Here is a 20,430-nt window from a genome sequence, read left to right as displayed (position 1 = left end):
TCACTGCTGGACCCAGGGAGTGCATAGGGTTCACGTTGCTTCTGAAAAGGACCCCTGGACAGGAGTGGCGTAGTATATCATGTGTTAAGAGCAGAGACGTTAGCAACAGATACTTTGGTTCAGGTACAGGAGAGGACACAAGGGGACAGAACTAGTTATGATTGCTGGTGGGAGTGTAAATTGGGATGATCACTTTGGAACGTGGTATCATACCATCTTATACTTTTTGACCCAGGGATTTCACTTCTCGCTTATATACCCAAGAGAAACTTTTCTATGCCTCTACCAGGAGACATGCACAGGAATGTTTAGAGTAATACAGTAGCAAAAAACTTGAAGCAACCCAAATGCCCAATGACAAGAGAATAGATGAATGAAGCGTGGCATGTTCACACAGTGAAAAATTACTCAGCAGTCAAAATGAGTGAACCACCACAGTGACACTCGATAATAGGGATGAATCTTAACAATAAAATGTCAAGGAAAAAATAGTACCAGAAGACTATACATGGCACAATAACTATTTTTTAAAGTAAAAAAAAATCTAAATAGAAAATATGCTTTTCAGAATACTATAGATGAGATGAAACTACACGAAAAAAAAAAGAAAACAAAAACTGACGAACACAGGATTCAGGATGGTTTTTACATTGGGTTTGGGGGACAAGGGCTGGGAGTGGAACATTTATGTACATATGTGTAGATTTCTGTAAGTGATTGCTAAGGTTCTAGTTTCTCTTGTGGGTAAATGGTTAATAATTATGATTATTATCTTTTGGAAGATTTTATTTATTTACTTTTAGAGAGAGGGGAAGGAAAGGAGAAAGAGAGGGAGAGAAACATCAGTGTGTGGTAGTCTCCCACGTGCCCCCTACTGGGGATCTGCCCCACAACCCAGGCATGTGCCCTGACTGGGAATTGAACCAGCAACCCTTTGGTTTGATGGCCAGCACTCAATCTACTGAGCCACACCAGCCAGGGCTATGATTATTACTTGAAAAAACCCCAAGTAAGTGGGAGCCAGATATAGGCCAAGGAGAATGGGATGTCATGGTCAAAGATCTATTCTGTGCACTTGAAATCCATTAAGATCCTTGACCAGTGGGGCTTAGCTGGTTGGGCATCATCCCACAAAGTGAAAGATTTCTGGTTTGATTCCCAGTCAATCCCTGGTTGTGGTGTGTAAGAGAGGCAACCAATGGATGTTTCTCTCTCACATTGATATTTCTCCCCCTCTTTTTCCTCTCCCTTTCCATCTCTCTAAAAATAAGTAAATAGCCCTGGCTGGTGTGGCTCAGTAGACTGAGTGCTAGCCTGCAAACCAAAGGGTCACCAGTTCGATTCTCAATCAGGGCATATGCCTGGGTTTTGGACCAGGTCCCCAGTAGCAGGCATGTGAGAGGGCAGCACACACTGATATTTCTTTCCCCTCTTCCTCCTCCCCTTTCCCTCTCTTTAAAAAATAAGTAAACAAGATCTTAAAAAAAAAAAAATATATATATATCTACCATGTAGATTTTAAAGGATTGTATGAAGATGAAATGAGATATACCCAAGCAATATACACATGTTAAGCTAGCTGCCGTAAATCAAAATATAAATGAACTGATTCATGAATTAATCAGATATAAACATAATTTATGATTACCAAGTATTAAATGTCCTCTATAGCTACTACAATGTAGTTATGTGGAGATATGGTCCTGAGGGGCCAAGTGATCATCCATCTCTCTTTCTACTCTGTGAAATCTCTATCCCAGCCCCATTCTCAGAATGCCAGGTCAGCATGTAACCCAGTTCCATTGTGTGGACAGTTTCAGTAGGACAAAGGCCCCAGCATAGCACAAGCAAGCCTAGCAGCCTCTTTGGCTAGCTCCTGGGTCCCCCTCCCCCACCTTCTCTCTCTTTCTCTGGTTATGCTTTGCTGACTGCTGACTCCTGGCAAAGTCTAGAACAATCACCAAGCTCTGAGTGCATCATCCCTCTCCCATCCATAGTTAAGGGATGTAGTTAGCACTTGGATCAGGCCAGGGGCCCCACATGTTAGAAATGAGGTAACCCAAGAAATGAAGTAAAAACAAACTGGCCCATTCTGTTCTTGCCTCCTTCTCCCCTTCCTTTCCTAGGAAGTCAGATACAACCCCAAGCCAGGCAGACCAATGCTTACTATGGGTCAGGTCCTGTTCTAAGCACTAAGCACTTTATATGAGTTATCTCGAGTACTGGTATTCCCTAGGATTCCACCTTCATTTTTTCCTCAAGTTATTTAAAAAATTTTTAATCCTCGCCTGAGGATATTTTTTCACTGCATTTAGAGAGAAAGGGGTGAGGGGAGAGAGAAACATCAGTTGGTTGCCTCACACATGCACCCGACTGGGGACCAAACCCAAAACGTAGGCATGTGCCCTGACCGGAAATAGAACCTGTGAACTTTTGGTTTACAGGATGCACTGCAACCAACTGAGCCACCCTGCCCAGGGCTCCCACTTACTTTAGTTTATACCCTACCCTTGAATGACTTCACCTAAGACCACCTCTTCTTTGAAATATTTCTAAAAAAATTTATTTATTGATTTTTAAAAATATTTTATTTAAAAATTTTTTAAGAGAGAGGGGAAAGGAGGGAAGAGAGGAAGAGAAACATCAATGTGAGAGAGGATCATCAATCAGTTACCTCTCATATGTACCCCAACCAGGGGCCAGACCCAAAATCCAGGTATGTGCCCTGACAGGGAATCAAACCAGTGACCTTTTGCTTTGTGGGTTGATGCCCATAAAACTGAGCTACATGGGTCAGGGCTATTTGTTGATTTTTTATATATAGAGAGAGAAAGGGGGTGGAAAGAGAGAGAGAGAGAAAGAAAGAGAAATATCGATTTGTTGTTCCATCTATCCATGCATTTATTGGTTGATTCTTGTATGTGCCCTGACTGGGGATCAAACCCACAGCCTTGGCACACTGGAAGATGCTCGAAATGACTGAACTACCTGGCCAGGGCTCCCTTGAAATTTATATCCATATATCTACAAAATGCTTCCCCCTGGATGTCTCATAGACACCTGAAATTCAGCCTATCCAAAATTTAATTATGTTTTCCCTATCCATGTTGCTTCTAGCTTTATCTTTATAAAAGTACTTTGTCATTTCCCTGTATTCCTTTCAACATCTCCTGAATGCCTGCTTTTCTTTTCTCTTTTTTCTTTTCTTTTCTTTTTCATTTATTAGTATGTGTTTCCTTCTGAGTTTACTCCCAGGCCATAAGGTTTTGTTTCTTCATTTTCTTCTGGGATATCTTTTTCTTCTATGCGACCTTCTCAGTGTGGCAGGGAGAGCTCCTGTATGGGATAATCGGCCCGTGAGTTCTGTAGGTTCTGTGCTGCATCTCAGAAGCTTTGTTCACCCAGATGTGCTCACTGACCAGAGAACCTACATCTAAACCCTTAAGTTCAGCATTACTCTCTGCATTTTTAAGCATGTGCAGCAAAAACTCAGCACTCACTTTGGGCACTGACCCTGCATCCAGCCCTGCTGTCTGGCCTGGACACACCTGCCTCCACCACTGTAACAACAGAATGGCGGAATGGCGCACATTGCTTCTGTAACGTGACATTCTTCAGATATTTGGTGGCTTTTCTGATATGCAAACCCTTGATGGCCTGGGCAGTTTTATGAGTGTTCTTGAAATGAACATGCAGATTTAAATCTCTTGATTTGCATGATTTTTGTGGGATTTTCTGGGTCAAGTGAATAATGAACCATTTTTAGGGGTCACCTTTGGCCACTTTCAGGAAGAGTTGAAAGGTTCTTTCAGGGCAGACATAACTCTTCATAATCCAGTCTCAACTTTTCTAACTGCTCTCCTTTTCTCCCCAGCATGAGACTCTGACAACGTCCTGCTTCTGTGCTTCCTCAAACATGCCATTTTGTTTCATAATCCAGACCTAACCTGCCTCTATACCTTAAATGCCTTTCCCCCTTCTGTTTGTCAAGAAAATTTCTATCATTTCCTAATTTTTATCATGGAAATGTTAAGGATTAATTACTTGTTCATTAGCAATGAGGCAGGTAAATCCTCTGAGTGATGAAAGTGAGTCAATCAGATGGATAGTACATGTGTAAAAGTGAAATAATGCAAGAGATGACAGGTAAGAAATTATTTTCTTCAGCTCTCATGACCAGGATAGAACCAAAGGAGAAATCCTACAGAAACAGTCCTGAAACTTTCCTCTCATTATTACCAAAATGAAAAAAGTACTGATAGAGGAGGACTTTCCTGAAGGAAATCTCTCCCCTACTCCTGTGCTCCTGGGCTTAAAAGGAATAGAAACCTCTTTTCTCATGCATTAAGCCTGACAGAAAGGCTGGACCAGGCTGACCCCTGGTGCACGGAATGAGCCACTGCACTCCAAGAATGTGGGCACAAAACTCACTTTATATTCATCACTTATTCATTCAAAAAACAATGAACACTTACTCTGTACTACTGGGAAAACTGCGAACCCGGGGCACAGAGAACAAAGGACTTAATTCCTATTCTTAATAATTCACAATCTAATGGATGAAATAGGTAGCTGCCTCTTTAAATGTTCTCTTTACAGCATTGAGAATGGGAGAGCAGTTGACAAAGACTAATGCAGTACTCCAGGGGAAAAATAATGTGATAGAGATTCACTGACAATCAGATACATGAGACAAAGGTCATGGGCTTCCAGGTTTCTGGCCTGGAAAACTGGCTGGTTCTGGGTTGAAGCTCAGAGTCAGGGAATGTAGGAAGAGTACGTTTATGTAGGAAGTCAGCTTCAGACACGTTAAGATTGAGTTGACTGAGGAACATCCAGGTACAAAGGTCCAATAGGCTGTTGGATATATAAACAGATCTGGAACTGGGGAAAGAAGTATGGGGTGGAGTTCCTGACAGTCCTTCTCCAATAGGTGATAGGGGTCTCCACCAGCATAGATGAGATACTCTAGAATATGTATATTGGGAAGATTTTAGCTGAGATCTTCCACAGGCTGATGTTCCTTCACCTGCTTAACCATTTTTGCTTTTCAAGTCATAGCTATGGCTTCTAAAAGTCTCTCCCCAACACTTCCTCCTATACAAGGAATCAGAGGCTACTCCTTTGCTTACTGAGCATCCTGTAAGTACTTAAACAATGGCACTTAGTGCATCCTATTGCAGCTGCCAATATTCTCATCTATCTCCTCACTATACTGTAGACCTTTGAAAGAGGAACTGTTTTGTGAGAAAAAAAAATAAGAACACAGGCAGTAGTCATATAAAGCCTTATGACCATGCAAGGGAATTTGATGAAGGCACATCAAGATTTATGTGGGGGGCGGGGGGTTGGCACGGTCAGATTTGTGATTTAGAAATATCACTGACTGTAGTGTGGACATTAGATTAAAGCAGACAGATGGAGGCTGGGAGACAAGCTTTGAACCTACACTATTAACAAGAGAAAGCCGCAATTGAGGACAAGGATGACTGTGGCCTCAACTAGTGTCTTCTGCACAGGAATGGTGGTTGGATCTCTGGGGTAGGAGAAAAATTTTTTATTAATTTTTTAGGCCATTAAGGACGTGAAATTGCTTTTTTGAGGGATAGGAGAATGGAGATGGAATGTTGATAGGGAGCTGGCTAGCAGAACATTGGGAGGTGCACGGGGCGGGGGGCGGGGCTAAATGGTATTGGAAAAAAATTAATTTAAAAAAGAAGTGCAGACTGAAAAATTTAGAAAGCAGGGTTATGGTGCCTCAAGCAGGTAAAAATGTTAAGTGTCATGATCAAGTACCTCATACCCTTTCACTCAACCAAAATAGTGTTTTGGTTAAGTTGGGAAAATCGAGCATTGAGTTAAACCCTCCATTCCTAGCCCTGAAAATACAAAACCTACACATTTACAGTATTTATGTATTTAATATTTATTAAAACTACCGCCTACCCACCTGTGGGTCGCTGCTTATCAAGTTGTATTTTAGGCTCTTCTCTCATTTAATTTTTACTAAGGTCTGTTGGCTAGGTATTTTTCTTTTACAAATGCGAACACTAGGGCTCACAGAAGTAAAACGATTTGTCTCAAGCTGCATACAGAACCGTGTTCGAACCCAACTGTTAATTGTAAAATCACTTTTAACCAGTTTGCTACACCACCTCTCTCAAGGTGCTCTCCAGCTAAAACGTGAGCAGTATTATTCCCCGAGGAAAAATTGAATAAACAGTACCAACCTCCGATGACTCACTAAAATGGCGGCCCCCTGCGGGGCTCTGGCTCTAACGTCATCATACTGCGCGACTGCCTCTCTCAAACCCAGTGCTAGCGGAGCGGGCGGGCCGGAGGCGGGGTCTCAGGGCAAGGGGGCGTGCCCTGTTCTTCCCGGACGCAAGATGGCGCTGCCCTTTGCACGTTCGCTGTGCCTGTGCCACCGGGGCGCCAGACGATTAGGGGTTGCTGCCGTAGAAGCTCGCAGAGGTAGGATTATCTCCTTTTACTCTCTTATACCTCAGAATGGTTTTCGTCTGTTATTCCAAGATTCCTCCTGGGTCACTTCCCCTCACCCAACATGTGTTCATGTTGATTCCAAACCTATGACAAACACTATGTGGTTTCTTTCAAACCCAGGGCTTCGCCCGTCCCTGCTTTTCGGCTCCTTGGGCTGTCCGTACTAAAGCTCCCCCTGCTTTCTAGTACGCTTGACATTCTAACTGTTCCTTGCTTCTTCGGGTTCTCATGACTGCTTGCTTCAGATTGGAATATTGCATGTACCACTCGTTCTAGGGCTCTAGCCCCTGTCATCACCCAGTCTCTTTGCTCTTCCTGCAGGAATCAGTTTCAAACTGGAAGAGAAAACCGCCCACAGCAGTCTGACGCTCTTCAAAGATGGCACAGGTGTCAAGTACGGCCTGGTGGGACTGGAGCCCACCAAATTGGCCCTGAATGTAGAGCGCTTCCGGGAGTGGGCAGTGGTGCTGGCAGACACAGCAGTCACCAGTGGCAGGCACTACTGGGAGGTGACAGTGAAGTGCTCCCAGCAATTCCGTGTAGGAGTGGCAGATGTGGACATTTCTCGGGATAGCTGCATCGGTGTTGATGATCGTTCTTGGGTGTTCACCTGTGCCCAGCACAAGTGGCACACCATGTTGGCCAACAAGAAAGCCCCCATTGAGGGCATCGGGCAGCCAGAGAAGGTGGGACTGCTGCTGGAGTATGAGGCCCAGAAGCTGAGCTTGGTGAACGTGAGCCAGGTTGCTGTGGTCCACACGCTAAAGACAGATTTCCAGGGTCCAGTGGTGCCTGCGTTTGCCCTTTGGGATGGAGAATTGCTGACGCACTCAGGGCTCGAGGTGCCTGCGGGCCTCTAGAATCTCCATCACTGGAATCCCTAATCACATTCTTGGCCAGCCTTCTCCTGAAAGTGTCTGAAACCTTTTAACTTTGCCTCAAGCAACCGCTGGTTCCCACAATTTGATGTTGCATCCTTTGTGCATTATCTTAGTCATTTTCCTCTCTACCTGTGAAAGCTAGGCTACTACCAATTTTCCTAGGCTACAGTGAGTGTGTTTTCCCTGACTTGCTTCCTTCAGTCCCTCTGCCTCCCTGTCCCCAAGCTTTCTCAGACCATATTCAGTCCTGCAGACTTAACTTTCAGCTTTGTTTGAATTTATTCATCACTATGAATATCTCTCTCTTTGCCCATGTAACTTCTGTTTGTTCTTGGGGCTGTACTGAATCTCTCCAGAGTAAATTTTTTCTACCTCAGGCCACAGTGGTGCAGTCAATGACTTGGCCCTTTCTGTAAAGTACATAGAGTCTGGGTTCTGGGTCCCTCAGGATGCATTTACTGACCATATCAGAGTGAGAATAGACCCCTCCTTCCCCAGTACCTCAAAGCTCAATGCTCAGCCCCACACAGCTGCAGCTATCCTCCCCGTGAATCCATCTGCCTTAGTCAGCACACCTCTGACACCTGGTCAGTCCATTGTAATCGTTGGTATATGTGCTGCCAAAGTGAGCACTCATCGTAATCATTGGGCTAGTTACAACCATGACTAAGGGGAGATACTTGGGGGATGTCGAGGGGATTAGTGCTGCAAACTTTGTTCTTGAGAAGTTCTATCTTTATTTCTGCTACAGTTGGAACTTCAGAGGGAGGAGCGAGACCTGAGGTCTTGCACAACACACTTTTGGGCCTGCTCAGACCCAAGCCCTCACCCTCCCACCCCTACCTTGGCAGCAGAATACACTTCACCCAAAGCAGTATTAGGGGTTGAAGAAAACCTGGTGGGGTGAGTATGTATGTGAATTATGTCTTTATCTGACCCTGTGGTGCCATCTTATTCTACTTTTATAATGGTGATGCTACCGAATGCCCCTAGGGGAGAAAAAGGACTGGGTTTAGGAAAAATAATCATTTGTGTAATTAAAGTTTATTTGAGCATAAAATACTTTCTCTGTCTATAAAACTTTTGTTTCCTGGCCAAGGGGGGCAGATTTCTCCAGACGACTAAAGCCAGGTGCATAGCTCTGTGGATATATACATGTGCATGGCAGCTAGAGCCTTTTCCCCAGTGTCTGTCTCTCATGTATGGTTTCTTCAGGGAGAGGAAGAGGGGACCTGGGTGAAGACCTGGGAAGGTTTTGAGTGGGCAGGGCCATTAGGCTATACTTTGAAGAAGCCCCCAGTCTCCATGGAAAGCTGTAATGCAGGTATCCACCAAGGCACTTCTCTGTACTTTGTCTGCCAAGGGAATGGGCTATTTTGACTCTCACAGAAAGCACTGGTCTGCCTTGGTCCCCACTGAAGCAGTGCGGCTCTCCATAGCATGTGTTTGTTTGGTGGTTAGGGGTTAAATGTGTGGCCAGTTCGTGCTTTTTCTTGAGCAGGGACTGTGCGTGCACCATGCTCACACCATGCTCTCTAAGTTCTCTTTAGACAGAGCCTCAGCTGCTGTTTCAGCCTGAGTCTCAGATGGTGTGTAGGAGTCCTGGTAATCTTGAAGCAGTTTCACCACCTCCAGGTGATTGAACTGCACAGCATCATCCAGGGGAATGTTGCCCCACCTGCGAGGAACAGAGGAGACAGGGAGTGCCCTGGTTCTACATGTACCAGTGGTGGCTGGAGGGCAGGAGTGCAGAAACTGCTGCCCGCCACCAACCCCTTTTAGGTTAATCCTACTCACCTGTCCTTGACAAAAGGATTCACTTTGCAAGCCTCGATCAGGAATTTAACAACTTCAATGTGTCCTAGGAATACAGGCAAAAGAAAAATGAGAGGGTAAAGACCCTGAACCTTTTTGTTTTAACATTGGTACAGATCCTTGGCAGCTGGAGTTCTGAACCAATAAGCGGCAGGGGCGGCGGGGGGTGGGGAGGGAGAGGTCTTTTCCCATTTTGCTCCCTGCAGTACCCAGCAAAAGTCAGCCTGCAAACTGCAGGGCATCTGGACAAAACAAGTGGCTGCCCTGTAACCTTGAGGGCATACCCAATGGGGATACTCTTGGTAGAAAAGGGAGAGTCTTAGGATCTACTTCCCCTCTTCGTGAACCTTCAGATACCTTCAGCTGCAGCAACATGCAAGGCTGTGCGGGAGTCATAGTCTTTCTGTTCCATGTCCATGGCTGACAGGGCAAACCTGAGGGTAGTGGAAAGCAGCTGGAGCAACCCAGATCAGACTAGCATCACTCAGGTCCTGTCTGAAGTGGGTTCACACTGGATAGGTTCCGGAGCTTATGCCTAGATCTGTAGACCTTGCACAGTCTGTGCTTGCTACCCACATAAGACTTGCTCCCACATCAGAGAAATGGGAGTGTGATGGTTCCAGAAACATCCCTGCTTACCTGTGGTAGGTACCCCGTACACATTTGCGGATGTTGGTAAACCATTTAAGGCAGGGTCCTTACCTACCACCTCTGCTCTTAACACCCAGGTTAATCATAACGGTGGCTACCACTCATTAAGGTCTTATCACGAGGCACTATATTTTGAAAAAAACCTCATTTAAATGCAGAGTGTGTCCATTTTATCTGACTGTAAACCTGAAGCACTTAACTATTTTGCTATGATGACTCCTTGTGAGATCTCAGACAGGAGTATTTTATTGTGTTTATTTGGTCACAGAAGTACCTTCGAAGAGCTGAGACGTCTCCAGTATAGGCAGCAAATAACAGGTTCACCACAGTCTTGTTCTGGAAAACAGATCATACCCACTTGAGCTTAACTGTGACTTTGAACCCACCCATGCCCAGCTCTGCCCTGTGACCCTTCTCCATGGATGCTTAGCCAAGGGTATTCCTGCAGTGTTATGGAATGTTCTATTCTGAAATATTCTTGGAAGCCACCTGGGGTTTTCCTTACCCTGACTTCTCCCCCTTCACGCCGTGGGTCTAGCTTCCGAGCACAGTGCCTCAGGTTGTCATAGTTGTGGAAATTGAAGAGAGACACCAACTTCTAAAATTGTAAGCCAAAGAGATTATTTTTAAAAATTATTTATTTTTACAGAGAGAAGAAGGGAGGGAGAAAGAGAGGAACATCAGTGTGTGGTTGCCTCTCGTGAGCTCCCTACTGGGGACCTGGCCCACAACCCAGGCATGTGCTCTGACTGGGAATCAAACTGGCAACCCTTTGGTTTGCAGGCCCATGCTCAATCCACTGAGCTACACTAGCCAGGGCCTGAAGAGATTATTTACTTACTCCTTGCACTTAGTACTGTAGGAGGTAAAAATTGCTTTAGTTACTTATTTAAGAATATTTAGGACTACATGCAAAGTAACTCACCTGGCAGAAATTGATGCCCCTGTGACTGTTCCCCAGCTTGTCCAGTGGAGGGGACAGACACATTATTCCCATGACATTGGGTACCACCAGGAGGATGGCTCCTGACACAGCTGACTTGGCTGGCAGGCCCACCTTGGGACAGAGTTGAAACTGAGGATGAGCTAGAGGTACTTCAAGCCTGGGTTGACAGTCCACCCCAAATGACAGCAGGGACAATGACACACCTGTCTCAACCTTTTGGCTTGTCAATTAGCTTTTCTGATTCCTGACCTCCCCTGCCCACCTTCAGTTCATGGCTTCAGTAGGGAAGTACTTATTGAGTATCTACTCTGTGACTAAAGCTAGGATTAGGACAAAGCCTCTCATTTAACTTACATTCCTATGGTGGCAGATAGTAAATAGGTAAACAAATAGACAGAAATAAATTATAGCTTATGGTAACAGAAGAAAAGATGTAGGGTACTGTGACAGAGAAGGAAGGAGGAGGGGGACCCACTTGAGAGGGTGATCAGAAAAACCTCTCTTTGGAAGTGACGTCTAAACTGAAGTCTACAGAGGAAGCACCAGCCACATGGAAGGTGGCAGAAGACCGACTCAGAAGCCGCGCCTGCACGTGTGTAAGTGTCAGAGGGGATGGGTCTGACAAACCCCTAGGGATTCTGACTTCCTGGCTAGAAGTTAGGGAATGAGAGGCGTGAATAAGCTTCTACCTCTCCACCTTCAGAGACTCAGTGTCCTCTCTTGTGAGCTATAGGCTTGTGGCAAAAGGATGGAAGGGCCAGGGCACTCACATGGAAGGCAAACTGGCCAGAGAAGTCATACATGCCGCAGGAATGCATGAGGCTGAGGGTGTTGCGCACGGCTTCAGCACTTAGCACGCTCTCGCCTGTGATGGGGCAGATCCCGCCATTGGCCAGGGTGGCAGCCATGACACTGCCTGATTCACAGGTCACCTCCACGGAGCACAGCTATGGAGATGAGAGAGAGGCGAGGGTGTGGTGTGGACGTGAACACCATGTTCTTGGATGCAGAGCAACATTCTTGGCATCCTAATCTTTCAACAAGTTCCCCTAGTGTTTCTGGAGAGGGGCATCCCACCGGGTCAGAGCCAGGAGCACAGCCCGCCCTGTTCCCTTGGCCCTGAGTGAATGCCGGTGTCTGCCTACCTGGAAGTAGAGATCGAGGGCAGCCATCATGTCCACCCCCTTAGGGAAGCACTGCGAGGAAAAAGAGGGGAGAACGTTTTTCCTCAGACCATTAGTCGTCCCAGTCACACTGGCAGGATCTCAGCTGAAGTTCCCAAGCCCAGGTGCCCTGCACCCAAGCCATGGCGTTCCCAGGGCCTTTCGCCACCCGCCTCTCCCGGGTACCTTCTTTTCCTTCAGATAATAGGCAATGGCGTAATTCCGATCCCCCGTTTCCTTCTCTGACTGGAATCTGAAGGAAACACGCGGTTTAGTACTTGATGTTTGAGGGGTGGGTGTGAGGAGAAGGGGGAGAAAAATACCTTCCCTGAGAGAGATGGAACTGATTGCACGAGCTAAACTGAGTAAGCCCCTTTGTAATTTCTTAGTCATACGGGGACACTTCCGACCACCAGTGAGCACTGGTCAGAGCTTTACTATAAAGCGTGAAAAACAAAACACCCCAAACTGGTCATCTAGGCTAGGAAAACTGGTGAGGTTTTTGGCTTTGAGGGGCTTGGCAAGAAACCCTCACCCTACCTGGCTCACTCACTACTAATAGAAATGGAGCGAGTTCTTTCACAAAGTAAGCAAAAGCCAGTGAAGGGGCTCCGAGGAAGCTGGGAGGCCAAAGTTCCCCTGGGATTTCTTCCTCCTAAGATTCTATCATCCCCCCCCTTCATGGTCCCACCCCCTGACAATGCATTCAGCCAATCCTGTGAACAAGGCCTTACGTGGCATTGCTGAAACCCATGTACTCATTTCCAGCCATCTTATTCAGATACTGCAACACCTAGAAGAGGAGAAGGGTCATGGAAAGCACGAGGTGGGTGAGGACCCTACTGAACACACATGAGGTTAACTCCTCTGAACTCCTCAGTCCTTATCCTAGCAGGGGCTTCAGGTGGCTTTCCTCTCTGAGGCCCACAGGTCCCCACACCTCGGGAAAGAAGGCTTCTAGTAAGGGCTGGCGCACTACCAAAGTGGGGTAGAGCCAGGCACCGGGGCAGCTGGAGAGGACGACATGCCATGGAGAAAAGCAGCCAGCAGCTGAGTAGCAAGGAAACTTACAAAATCAAACTTCTCTGCTTTGTTACAATCCATCTGCAGAGAGAGAGAGAGAGAGAGAGAGAGAGAGAGAGAGAGAGAGAGAGAGAGAGGAGTCAATATTTAAGCCTAGGAAGGTGACAGAGGTGGGTCAGAGGCCCTAGTCAAAGTGTTAAACTGGTTTTGCTACTGGGAATGTGTTACATTTTACAATGACTTTGTTCTTTTCTTTTTCTTAAAAGCAACAGAGACTTTTTTCTATCCATGCCCATGCAGATTTTTTATAATCAAGTAATGAATACAAACAGCCTCACCCCATCTAGAACCTCTCTGGTCCCGAGTCTCACTCCCACTTCCAGTCTCAATTCCAACCCTCATCCCCAATCCCACCTTCATTCTCCCGATTCCAATCCTGTCCTCAAGGCCTCACCCCTGCCCTTGATCCCAGATCCCCATCCTTACCCGCGTCCTGGACCCTCACTCTATCCTTTCCCTGGCTCCCACAGCTTTCTCGGGGACTGGAGTGAGAGGGATGGGATGAAGGTGTGTGTTGCATATATTATAATATTCAAGTGTATCAATTATATTGATAATTGAAATAAAGCTAAAGATTTTAACTAGGAGTCAAGTCCAAAGGGTCTCCTTAGATGGGAATGGGTGAGGCAGGTCCCAGATACAGAACTGTAGGTAGAGCTATCCCTGAGCAAGGGAAGGGCCAGAGCCTGGTCTCCCCCCACCCCCATTACTTCCTGCACATGTCAGCTACAGTGTCAACACCACAGGGACTCTGACACCTAAATCCCTGGGGGAAGGGTTCTCCACACCACCTTCCCCAGGAGGGGCAGTGATTGGCTCCAGAGCATTGCTGCCCACATTGCTCTCAGGTTCTTGCTCAAGCCCTGGGAGACCTACAGCCGACAGGCCAGCCGACACCCTTACTCAAGGCCAACTCGCGGTTCCAGGTGACGTGAATAGCTGCCCCGGCCTGGCCATTCACCCTTCCTTCTGTGTGTCCTCACAGTTCCAGGTGACGTGAATAGTTGTCCTGGCCTGGCCATTCACCCTTCTTTCCGTGTCCCCCTCATCCAGCAGTGTCCAATCAGTGCCTAATAGTGCTGTCCTCCCACCTATGTCTGGCATTTGGCCCTTGGTCCTAGGCAGGGGTCAGGACCTGCTCATTTCTCTAAGGGCCAGGAAGCTCTGGGCACTAGACTAATGGGTGGGGGCAGGGTACAGTTCCTTTTACTAACATCCTCAACATAACGTGTGCCCTCCCTGCCTCCTGGGGGTCCTCAAAGGAATCAAGGCCCCACAGACTCCCTGGAGAGCTGGAAAGATATGAGGTATATAGGGACAAAGGGGTTTAGAGAAGGCTAGGGAGGCACTGACCTTGATCAGGGAGCTCACGACAATGGCACCAGCATTGACCATGGGGTTATGGGGGATTCCTGGGAAAATACAAACCACCCAGTGTCTTATTAGCCACTGAGAAAAACTGCGTTTTCAGCCTACCCACTCTACTGGCTAGACAAGAAAGATGTCTTTGCTGGGCAGGATGGAATGACAGAAATCAGGAAGGGCAGAGAAACAAAAAAGGACAGAGGTGAGGCTGGGGATAGGAAGCGGGCATTTCTGAGTCTGTTGTGAGCTCTGGTGGTGCTCACCTTCCTCATTGAGGGACAGCTTGTTGTAGCGCAGGCCACTGGGCTCCTTGCCCACAAACTTGTGCACATAGTCGGTGCCTAGGGTGCTCACAGAGATGGCATAGGTGAGGGGCTTCACACAGGACTGCAGGCAGAAGGGGATCTTCGTGTGGCCCACGGAGTGTCTGGAGGTAGACAGCTGCCATGAGAGGCGGCCTGTATTCCGCCCTGTGCCCTGCCTCCCTCCCTCGCGCCCAGCGTCTCACCGCTGACCGTCCACAGTGCACAGGGAGACGCCCCACAGGTCCGGATTTGACTTGGCCAGCTGAGGGATGTAGGATGCCACCTGGTCATGAATGGGGAGAGAAAACAGGGACAGAATGGAGGTATGGATGTGAAGAAAGGGAATAGAGCTGAGGTTCAGGGTCAGGAGAACCTTTTAGACAGAAGCTAAAGTTTGCCCTGGCTGGTATTGCTCAGTGGATTGAGTGAGGGCCTGTGAGCTTAAAGGTCGCCAGTTTGATTCCTGGTCACAGCACGTGCCTGGGTTGTGGGTCCCCAGCTGGGGACGTGTGAGAGGCAATCAATTGATGTTTCTCTGGCACATTGATGTTTCTCTCCCTCTCTTTCTCCCTTCCTTCCCCTCTCTCTAAAAATAAATAAAAATAATATCTTTTTTAAAAAAACTAAAATTCTTTTTTTCTGCAGGGCAGAGGGTTCCCTCTTGCCTATTGTTCCCAGAGTTACCGGAGACTTAAGTCCTAGAAGACCTTGTCTTTCTGTAGCTCCACTCCTACAGAGACGGCAGCAAAGCCCATAGAAGGTAAAGAGAGAATTCCGGGATCAGCTTCCTTTTTTGGTTCTTAGGATCAGTTACCCTATAGGTCTCTTTCAAAGTCCTATTGCCAAATGTCCCCATAAAAACCTCAGACCGCCCCCCACCAAAAAAACCCCCAAACCTCAGATTCCCTCACTGTTCTGGAAATCATTTGTACAGAAATACATAAAGCCCTTGTCCCTATTTTTAGAGGTTCTGTTTCTCATCCACTGGATTCCCAGCCCCAGCAAACTTCCGAGAAGCAGGGCATATCTGGCCCAGAGCCCTTGCCACTCCCTCAGTCCCCCGGCCCTCACTTTGCCTCCAGAGAGCTCCTTGGTATCCTCAAAGATGCGATCCACATGGCCAGTGAACTCCTCAAAATCAGGAATGACAAACTTCTTTCGGAATGCCTGGGTCAGGAGTACAATGTTGCTTCTCACACACCTGGATTCCAGACATGAGTGGGTCAGGGAGCTGGAGAGGTGCAGCTGTGACCCACGCTGGAGTCACAGAAATTGGGAATAAATAAGGTGTGAGGAGTCATCAGGTTTGGGACCAATAGTGGTGTGACCTTTGGCACGTCTCATTATCTTTCTGGGTCTTAAGTTTCTTTGCCTCTAAAATGAGGGGTTGGAATAATGTGGGAAGATATCTCAAGGAAAATAAATACCCAGATAATATTTTAAAATCCCAAATATTTATATTTTAATAAAATATTTATATTTTAAAAAGCCTAAATCATATAAACATATTTACATATACTTTTACATGAATGTAAATGCATAGGACATTATCTAAAAGATACCCACTCAGCCCTGGCCGGGCAGCTCAGCAGGTCAGAGCATCATCCCGATTTACCAGGATGCAGGTTTGGTCCCTAGAGTCAGGGCACATACAGGAAGCAACCAAGGAGTGCATAAATGAGTGGAACAACAAATCGATGTTTCTCTCTCTCTATCTAAAAAGATAAAATAAAAATAAAAATAAAAGATATCCACTAATCTGTTAATGTTATTTACTTCTTGGAAATGGAACTGGGATTGGGGAGACAGGGAGAGGAGAACATGTGTTTCTGCACTGTTTGAATCCCCACAATGAGTACATGCAGACGTGTGTGTTAACTTGTGTAACAGACAAATAACAAAATAAAATGAGGGGTTGAACTATCCAATCCTCAAGATCCCTCCCTGCTGTTACAATCTATGCCCAAAAACAGCTGTGAGAGAAGTATTCTTGTTTCTGGGGTCCTCACTTTTGGAAGAGATCCCGGTCTAAGAGGCCACCACTGCTGGACTCCCGAACCATGCGGCGCATCTGGCTCAAGCAGTCCCGGAGCCGGGGATCTGACGTCTGCAGCCCAGTAGCCTTCAGTGCCTTTAGGGTAAAGAAGAAGCTGGTCAGGTCAGCTACAAGGACAGTAATTTAATCCTAATAATCTTTCCTGATGGATAACAATCAGCTCAACCCTAACTACTACATTAGGTGTGACAAATGGGTTCCCACACTAAGAAAGGGGGGAATGGAGCAGCTTTGAAGGCTAAAGGGGGTTTCCTGCCCTTTTTCATCGTGGCAGCCGGTTTCTGAACTCCTTGGATCAAAGTCCCAAACCAAGATGGGTTGAGTCAGAGGGTTTAACCTTCCTACCCTGGGCAAGGAATGGGATTGTCTCCTCAGCCTAGGCATCTACTGTTCATCCTCATGAAACAACCCATTGTTAGCTGCCCTGCGCTTTTTCTACCCTCCATTCCCCACTTTCGAGAGATCCCAGGGATTAGGGTTCTGAGCAGGTGGAGAGGAACTTACAGTAGTGAACTTGTGGATAGGGATTCGTTCCTGTCCCTCAGCAATAGTGTAGAAGAGCAGATCACCCAAGCGGGACAGCATGCCACTCCCTGATGAATCGCTGTTTGGGGGCAGAGATGGGGAAGAAGGCAGGAACCTGAGAGCTGCAGCCTGCTCCTCCTTCTGGAACACGGGTGTCCTTGCCCTGGGCCTCCTCCCTGAGCTATCTGATCCATCCCTGTAATTCCAGCTTTCACATCTGTCCTGTTCTTGACCTTTATTTCCCTTCTAGATACTTGCCTTTCTAGATGTCCCACACACACCACAATCTCAGCATGTCCAAATGTGAGGTCATTTCACCTCCTTCCCCCCTGCTCCTCTTCCTGTGTTTCCATCTGGGTTCACAGTACTACCACTTATCCAGGTGCCAATCATTTGGATAATTCCTTATATCCATGTTCAGTTGGTAACATTGGGTGAGTCTATTTTCATAGTATCTCAGATCCACCCTCTTTTCTTCTCTTCCCCGGAGCCAGCATGGTATATAGTAGAAAGAACCAGAGTTTATCCCTTAATAGCTGCGTGATCTTAATATGGATAGTAGGGTTTTTAATACTGTTGGACTTGCTTCCTCATCTATAAAGTAAGGGTAGTAATGTCTGCTTTACAGGGGTGATGTGGGGCTTTATTAAAACAACATTCCACAAAAACTGTCTTTCACAAAGTAGATGCTTGGCAAATCATGCTTCCTTATCATCAACTCCTTATTGTCTGTTACCTAACACTACTATACTCTCTTGACTTTCAACTCATCTTCCACAATGTGTCAGGTATCTTTGTAAAACTCAAATATCATCTCTCTACTTAAAAACTTTGACTGTGAACCAAAGCATCGAAGTTTGATTCCCAGTCAGGGCACATGCCTGGGTTGCAGGCCACAGCCCCCAGCAACGGCACATTGATGTCTCTCTCTCTCTCTCTTTCTCCTTCTCTTCCCTCTCTAAAAATAAAAATATATAAAATGTTAAAAAAAAACTCTGAGAGCTCCATAGTGTCTAAAAGCAAGTTCTTAGTTCCTGCTATGGCACTGAAGGCTCTTTAGAACCTGCTAACACTCCTTTCCTGTTCTTCACCGTGCCCCCGTACCCCAGTTACACCAGGTGGCTCCCCAGACAGGCCAGGCACTGTCAGGCTTCCTGGCCTTTGCTTATGCTAAAACTTCTGCATGGACTAACCTTTTTCTCCTTCATGTTGCACAGTCCTGCTTCTTCTTCAAGGTCCAGATCAAATGTTACTAACTCCATAAAGGCTTCCCAAACCTCCAGATTTTGCTATGCTGTTGGTGGGACCCAACACACCACCTTATTGACAAAAGATCTTCCCTTGTTCCACTGTTAGGTCTTTGTGATTTATGTATTTCTGTCTTCCTAGTATTGAGCAACATACTTAGCACATAGTGGGTCTTCAGTAAAGAATTACTTAGTTACATTTGTAGAAAGTTCTGTGTTCACCAAATTCTCTCTCTAGCTGGCTTACAACACTTAAACTTCCAAGTACTGGAGACTTTTTGGTCTTCCAGAGTTCTCCCATTAATATATTAACAGGTTTGGAGGAATTATTGATCAGATCATTCCAAATATGACAGCTATTTGAGATTAAGACCTTTCAGAACCTATTGGCCCAACAATTTGACTTCCAGGTATTTACCCTGTAAGTGTACTCGCACGCCTACAAAGTAGCATATTCCCTGCAGAGGGTTTTACTGTCAGTGATAGTAAGACTGGAAACAACCTAAATGTGCATCAACAGGGAACTGAATAGGTAAACTATAGTATATTCATATATTGGAATATTATGCAGTATAAAAAGAAGTGAGAGTGTGCATAATATGAGGGTGATTTAATGTGATGTAATATTAACTAAAGAAACAGGCTGTAAAACATTGGTTTTAGCATGGTACTATTCATGTTTAAAAGGAAAGAATATATAAACATATGGACACACACACCCATATACACACAAACACACACATATTTGACCTTTCAGGCACAAAATATTTCTGGAAGGCTGATTTATCTCTCCCTTGGGAGATGAAGCAGGTGCTCGGAAGAGCAGTGGGAGGAAGGGATATTTCCTATTATATATCTTTTTATATATTTTGAATTTTGAACCATATGGATATGCATATATATTATTTACTGAATATGATATATATGAATGTGAATATATTAACTGTTGAAATAATGCATTAAAAATAAAAAGCCTCTCAAGAAACTTGGCATAAACTAGGGATGTGAGTGTATGTATTTTGTTCAAGGAGGAATACCAAGGGGGGGGGGTTCCTGTTTCTGAGGAAATCCAATGGTCACAATGAGACCAATGCCTATAGTGAGGATTCATGTGGTGACAGAGGGAGATGAAAAAGATATCTTAGGAATACCCCAAGAAGGAAAACACACAGGAACACTTTGAGGGGAGGTCTTTCTGCCTGAAGCTGAACGAAGACAGAAAATAATGCCATTCTACTGAGTGTATCGCAAGCCTTAAGAAAGCTGCACACCCTTTGACCCAGATATGGATTGATCTACACTATAATGCTGAGGGGGAAAAAGCAAAGTGAAGAACAATGTGTATAATATGACACCATTTGTATAAAAAAGGGAAATAATATCAACATGTATTTGCTGATATGTGCATAAAATATCTCTAGGAGGTTATATAAGATATCAATGACACATCTCTGAAGAGCACAATTTCCTAGCAATTTAAGAAATAATTGAACAAATACACAAGAATAGGTAGTAACTAAGTTTAAGATCTGTTACATTATGATACTTTACACAATGGAATCTTAAAATGGCAGCCATTATAATGATAACATCATATATAGACATTCTGTATTAAAAGCTGTTCATACTTGGAAAAGATTGGTTACCAGAGAATATGAATGCTATGATCCTATTTTTGTTAAATTTTATATATACATATATAGCATACATATGGATATATATCACAAAATCAACTGGTTACACGTAATACTAGGATCTTTATTTTTTCCTTGATGTTGTATTTATCTTGTTTTTCTTTTATAATAAAAATACAATAAAGCTAAATATTAAAAAACAAACATCCCTGGGTGGTTCAGTGGATTGAGCACCGGCCTGCAAACCAAAGGGTC

At 45.5% G+C, this 20,430-nt stretch overlaps 2 protein-coding genes across 5 annotated transcripts in view; one reads left to right on the top strand and one right to left on the bottom strand.

The window, feature by feature from the left end:
* Positions 1–6,349: 6,349 nt before the first annotated feature.
* SPRYD4 (SPRY domain containing 4) lies at positions 6,350–8,445 on the top strand. Its single transcript, XM_045829009.1, has 2 exons — positions 6,350–6,474; positions 6,826–8,445. Exons 1-2 carry the CDS (start codon positions 6,390–6,392, stop codon positions 7,362–7,364), a joined length of 624 nt encoding a protein of 207 aa, XP_045684965.1. The 5' UTR covers positions 6,350–6,389; the 3' UTR covers positions 7,365–8,445.
* GLS2 (glutaminase 2) overlaps positions 8,411–20,430 on the bottom strand; it is a 14,106-nt gene continuing 2,086 nt past the window's right edge. For all 4 annotated transcript variants that reach the window (XM_045829005.1, XM_045829007.1, XM_045829008.1 and 1 more), the window contains 17 exons: positions 17,274–17,373; positions 16,723–16,844; positions 15,785–15,914; positions 14,917–14,996; positions 14,672–14,835; positions 14,397–14,455; positions 13,032–13,064; positions 12,695–12,753; positions 12,147–12,213; positions 11,943–11,993; positions 11,568–11,744; positions 10,777–10,908; positions 10,357–10,449; positions 10,126–10,187; positions 9,558–9,634; positions 9,183–9,246; positions 8,411–9,063 (listed from right to left, as the gene is read on the bottom strand). In XM_045829005.1, the coding sequence (XP_045684961.1) occupies positions 8,907–9,063; positions 9,183–9,246; positions 9,558–9,634; positions 10,126–10,187; positions 10,357–10,449; positions 10,777–10,908; positions 11,568–11,744; positions 11,943–11,993; positions 12,147–12,213; positions 12,695–12,753; positions 13,032–13,064; positions 14,397–14,455; positions 14,672–14,835; positions 14,917–14,996; positions 15,785–15,914; positions 16,723–16,844; positions 17,274–17,373 (1,627 nt within the window). In that variant the 3' untranslated portion in view covers positions 8,411–8,906. The remainder of the gene's footprint in view (positions 9,064–9,182; positions 9,247–9,557; positions 9,635–10,125; positions 10,188–10,356; positions 10,450–10,776; positions 10,909–11,567; positions 11,745–11,942; positions 11,994–12,146; positions 12,214–12,694; positions 12,754–13,031; positions 13,065–14,396; positions 14,456–14,671; positions 14,836–14,916; positions 14,997–15,784; positions 15,915–16,722; positions 16,845–17,273; positions 17,374–20,430) is intronic.

This window comes from Phyllostomus hastatus, unplaced genomic scaffold, assembly GCF_019186645.2.
Source record: "Phyllostomus hastatus isolate PE091 unplaced genomic scaffold, TTU_PhHast_1.1 phas_scaffold_93, whole genome shotgun sequence".
Taxonomy (NCBI): domain Eukaryota; kingdom Metazoa; phylum Chordata; class Mammalia; order Chiroptera; family Phyllostomidae; genus Phyllostomus; species Phyllostomus hastatus.
This window is presented reverse-complemented; position numbering and strand designations above follow the sequence as displayed.

Excerpts from the sequence above, each read along its gene's own strand:
- SPRYD4 (XM_045829009.1), top strand. The coding sequence starts at position 6,390 with ATGGCGCTGCCCTTTGCACGTTCGCTGTGCCTGTGCCACCGGGGCGCC. Across the intron at positions 6,475-6,825 it reads TGCCGTAGAAGCTCGCAGAG|GAATCAGTTTCAAACTGGAA; the intron begins GTAGGATTATCT and ends CTCTTCCTGCAG.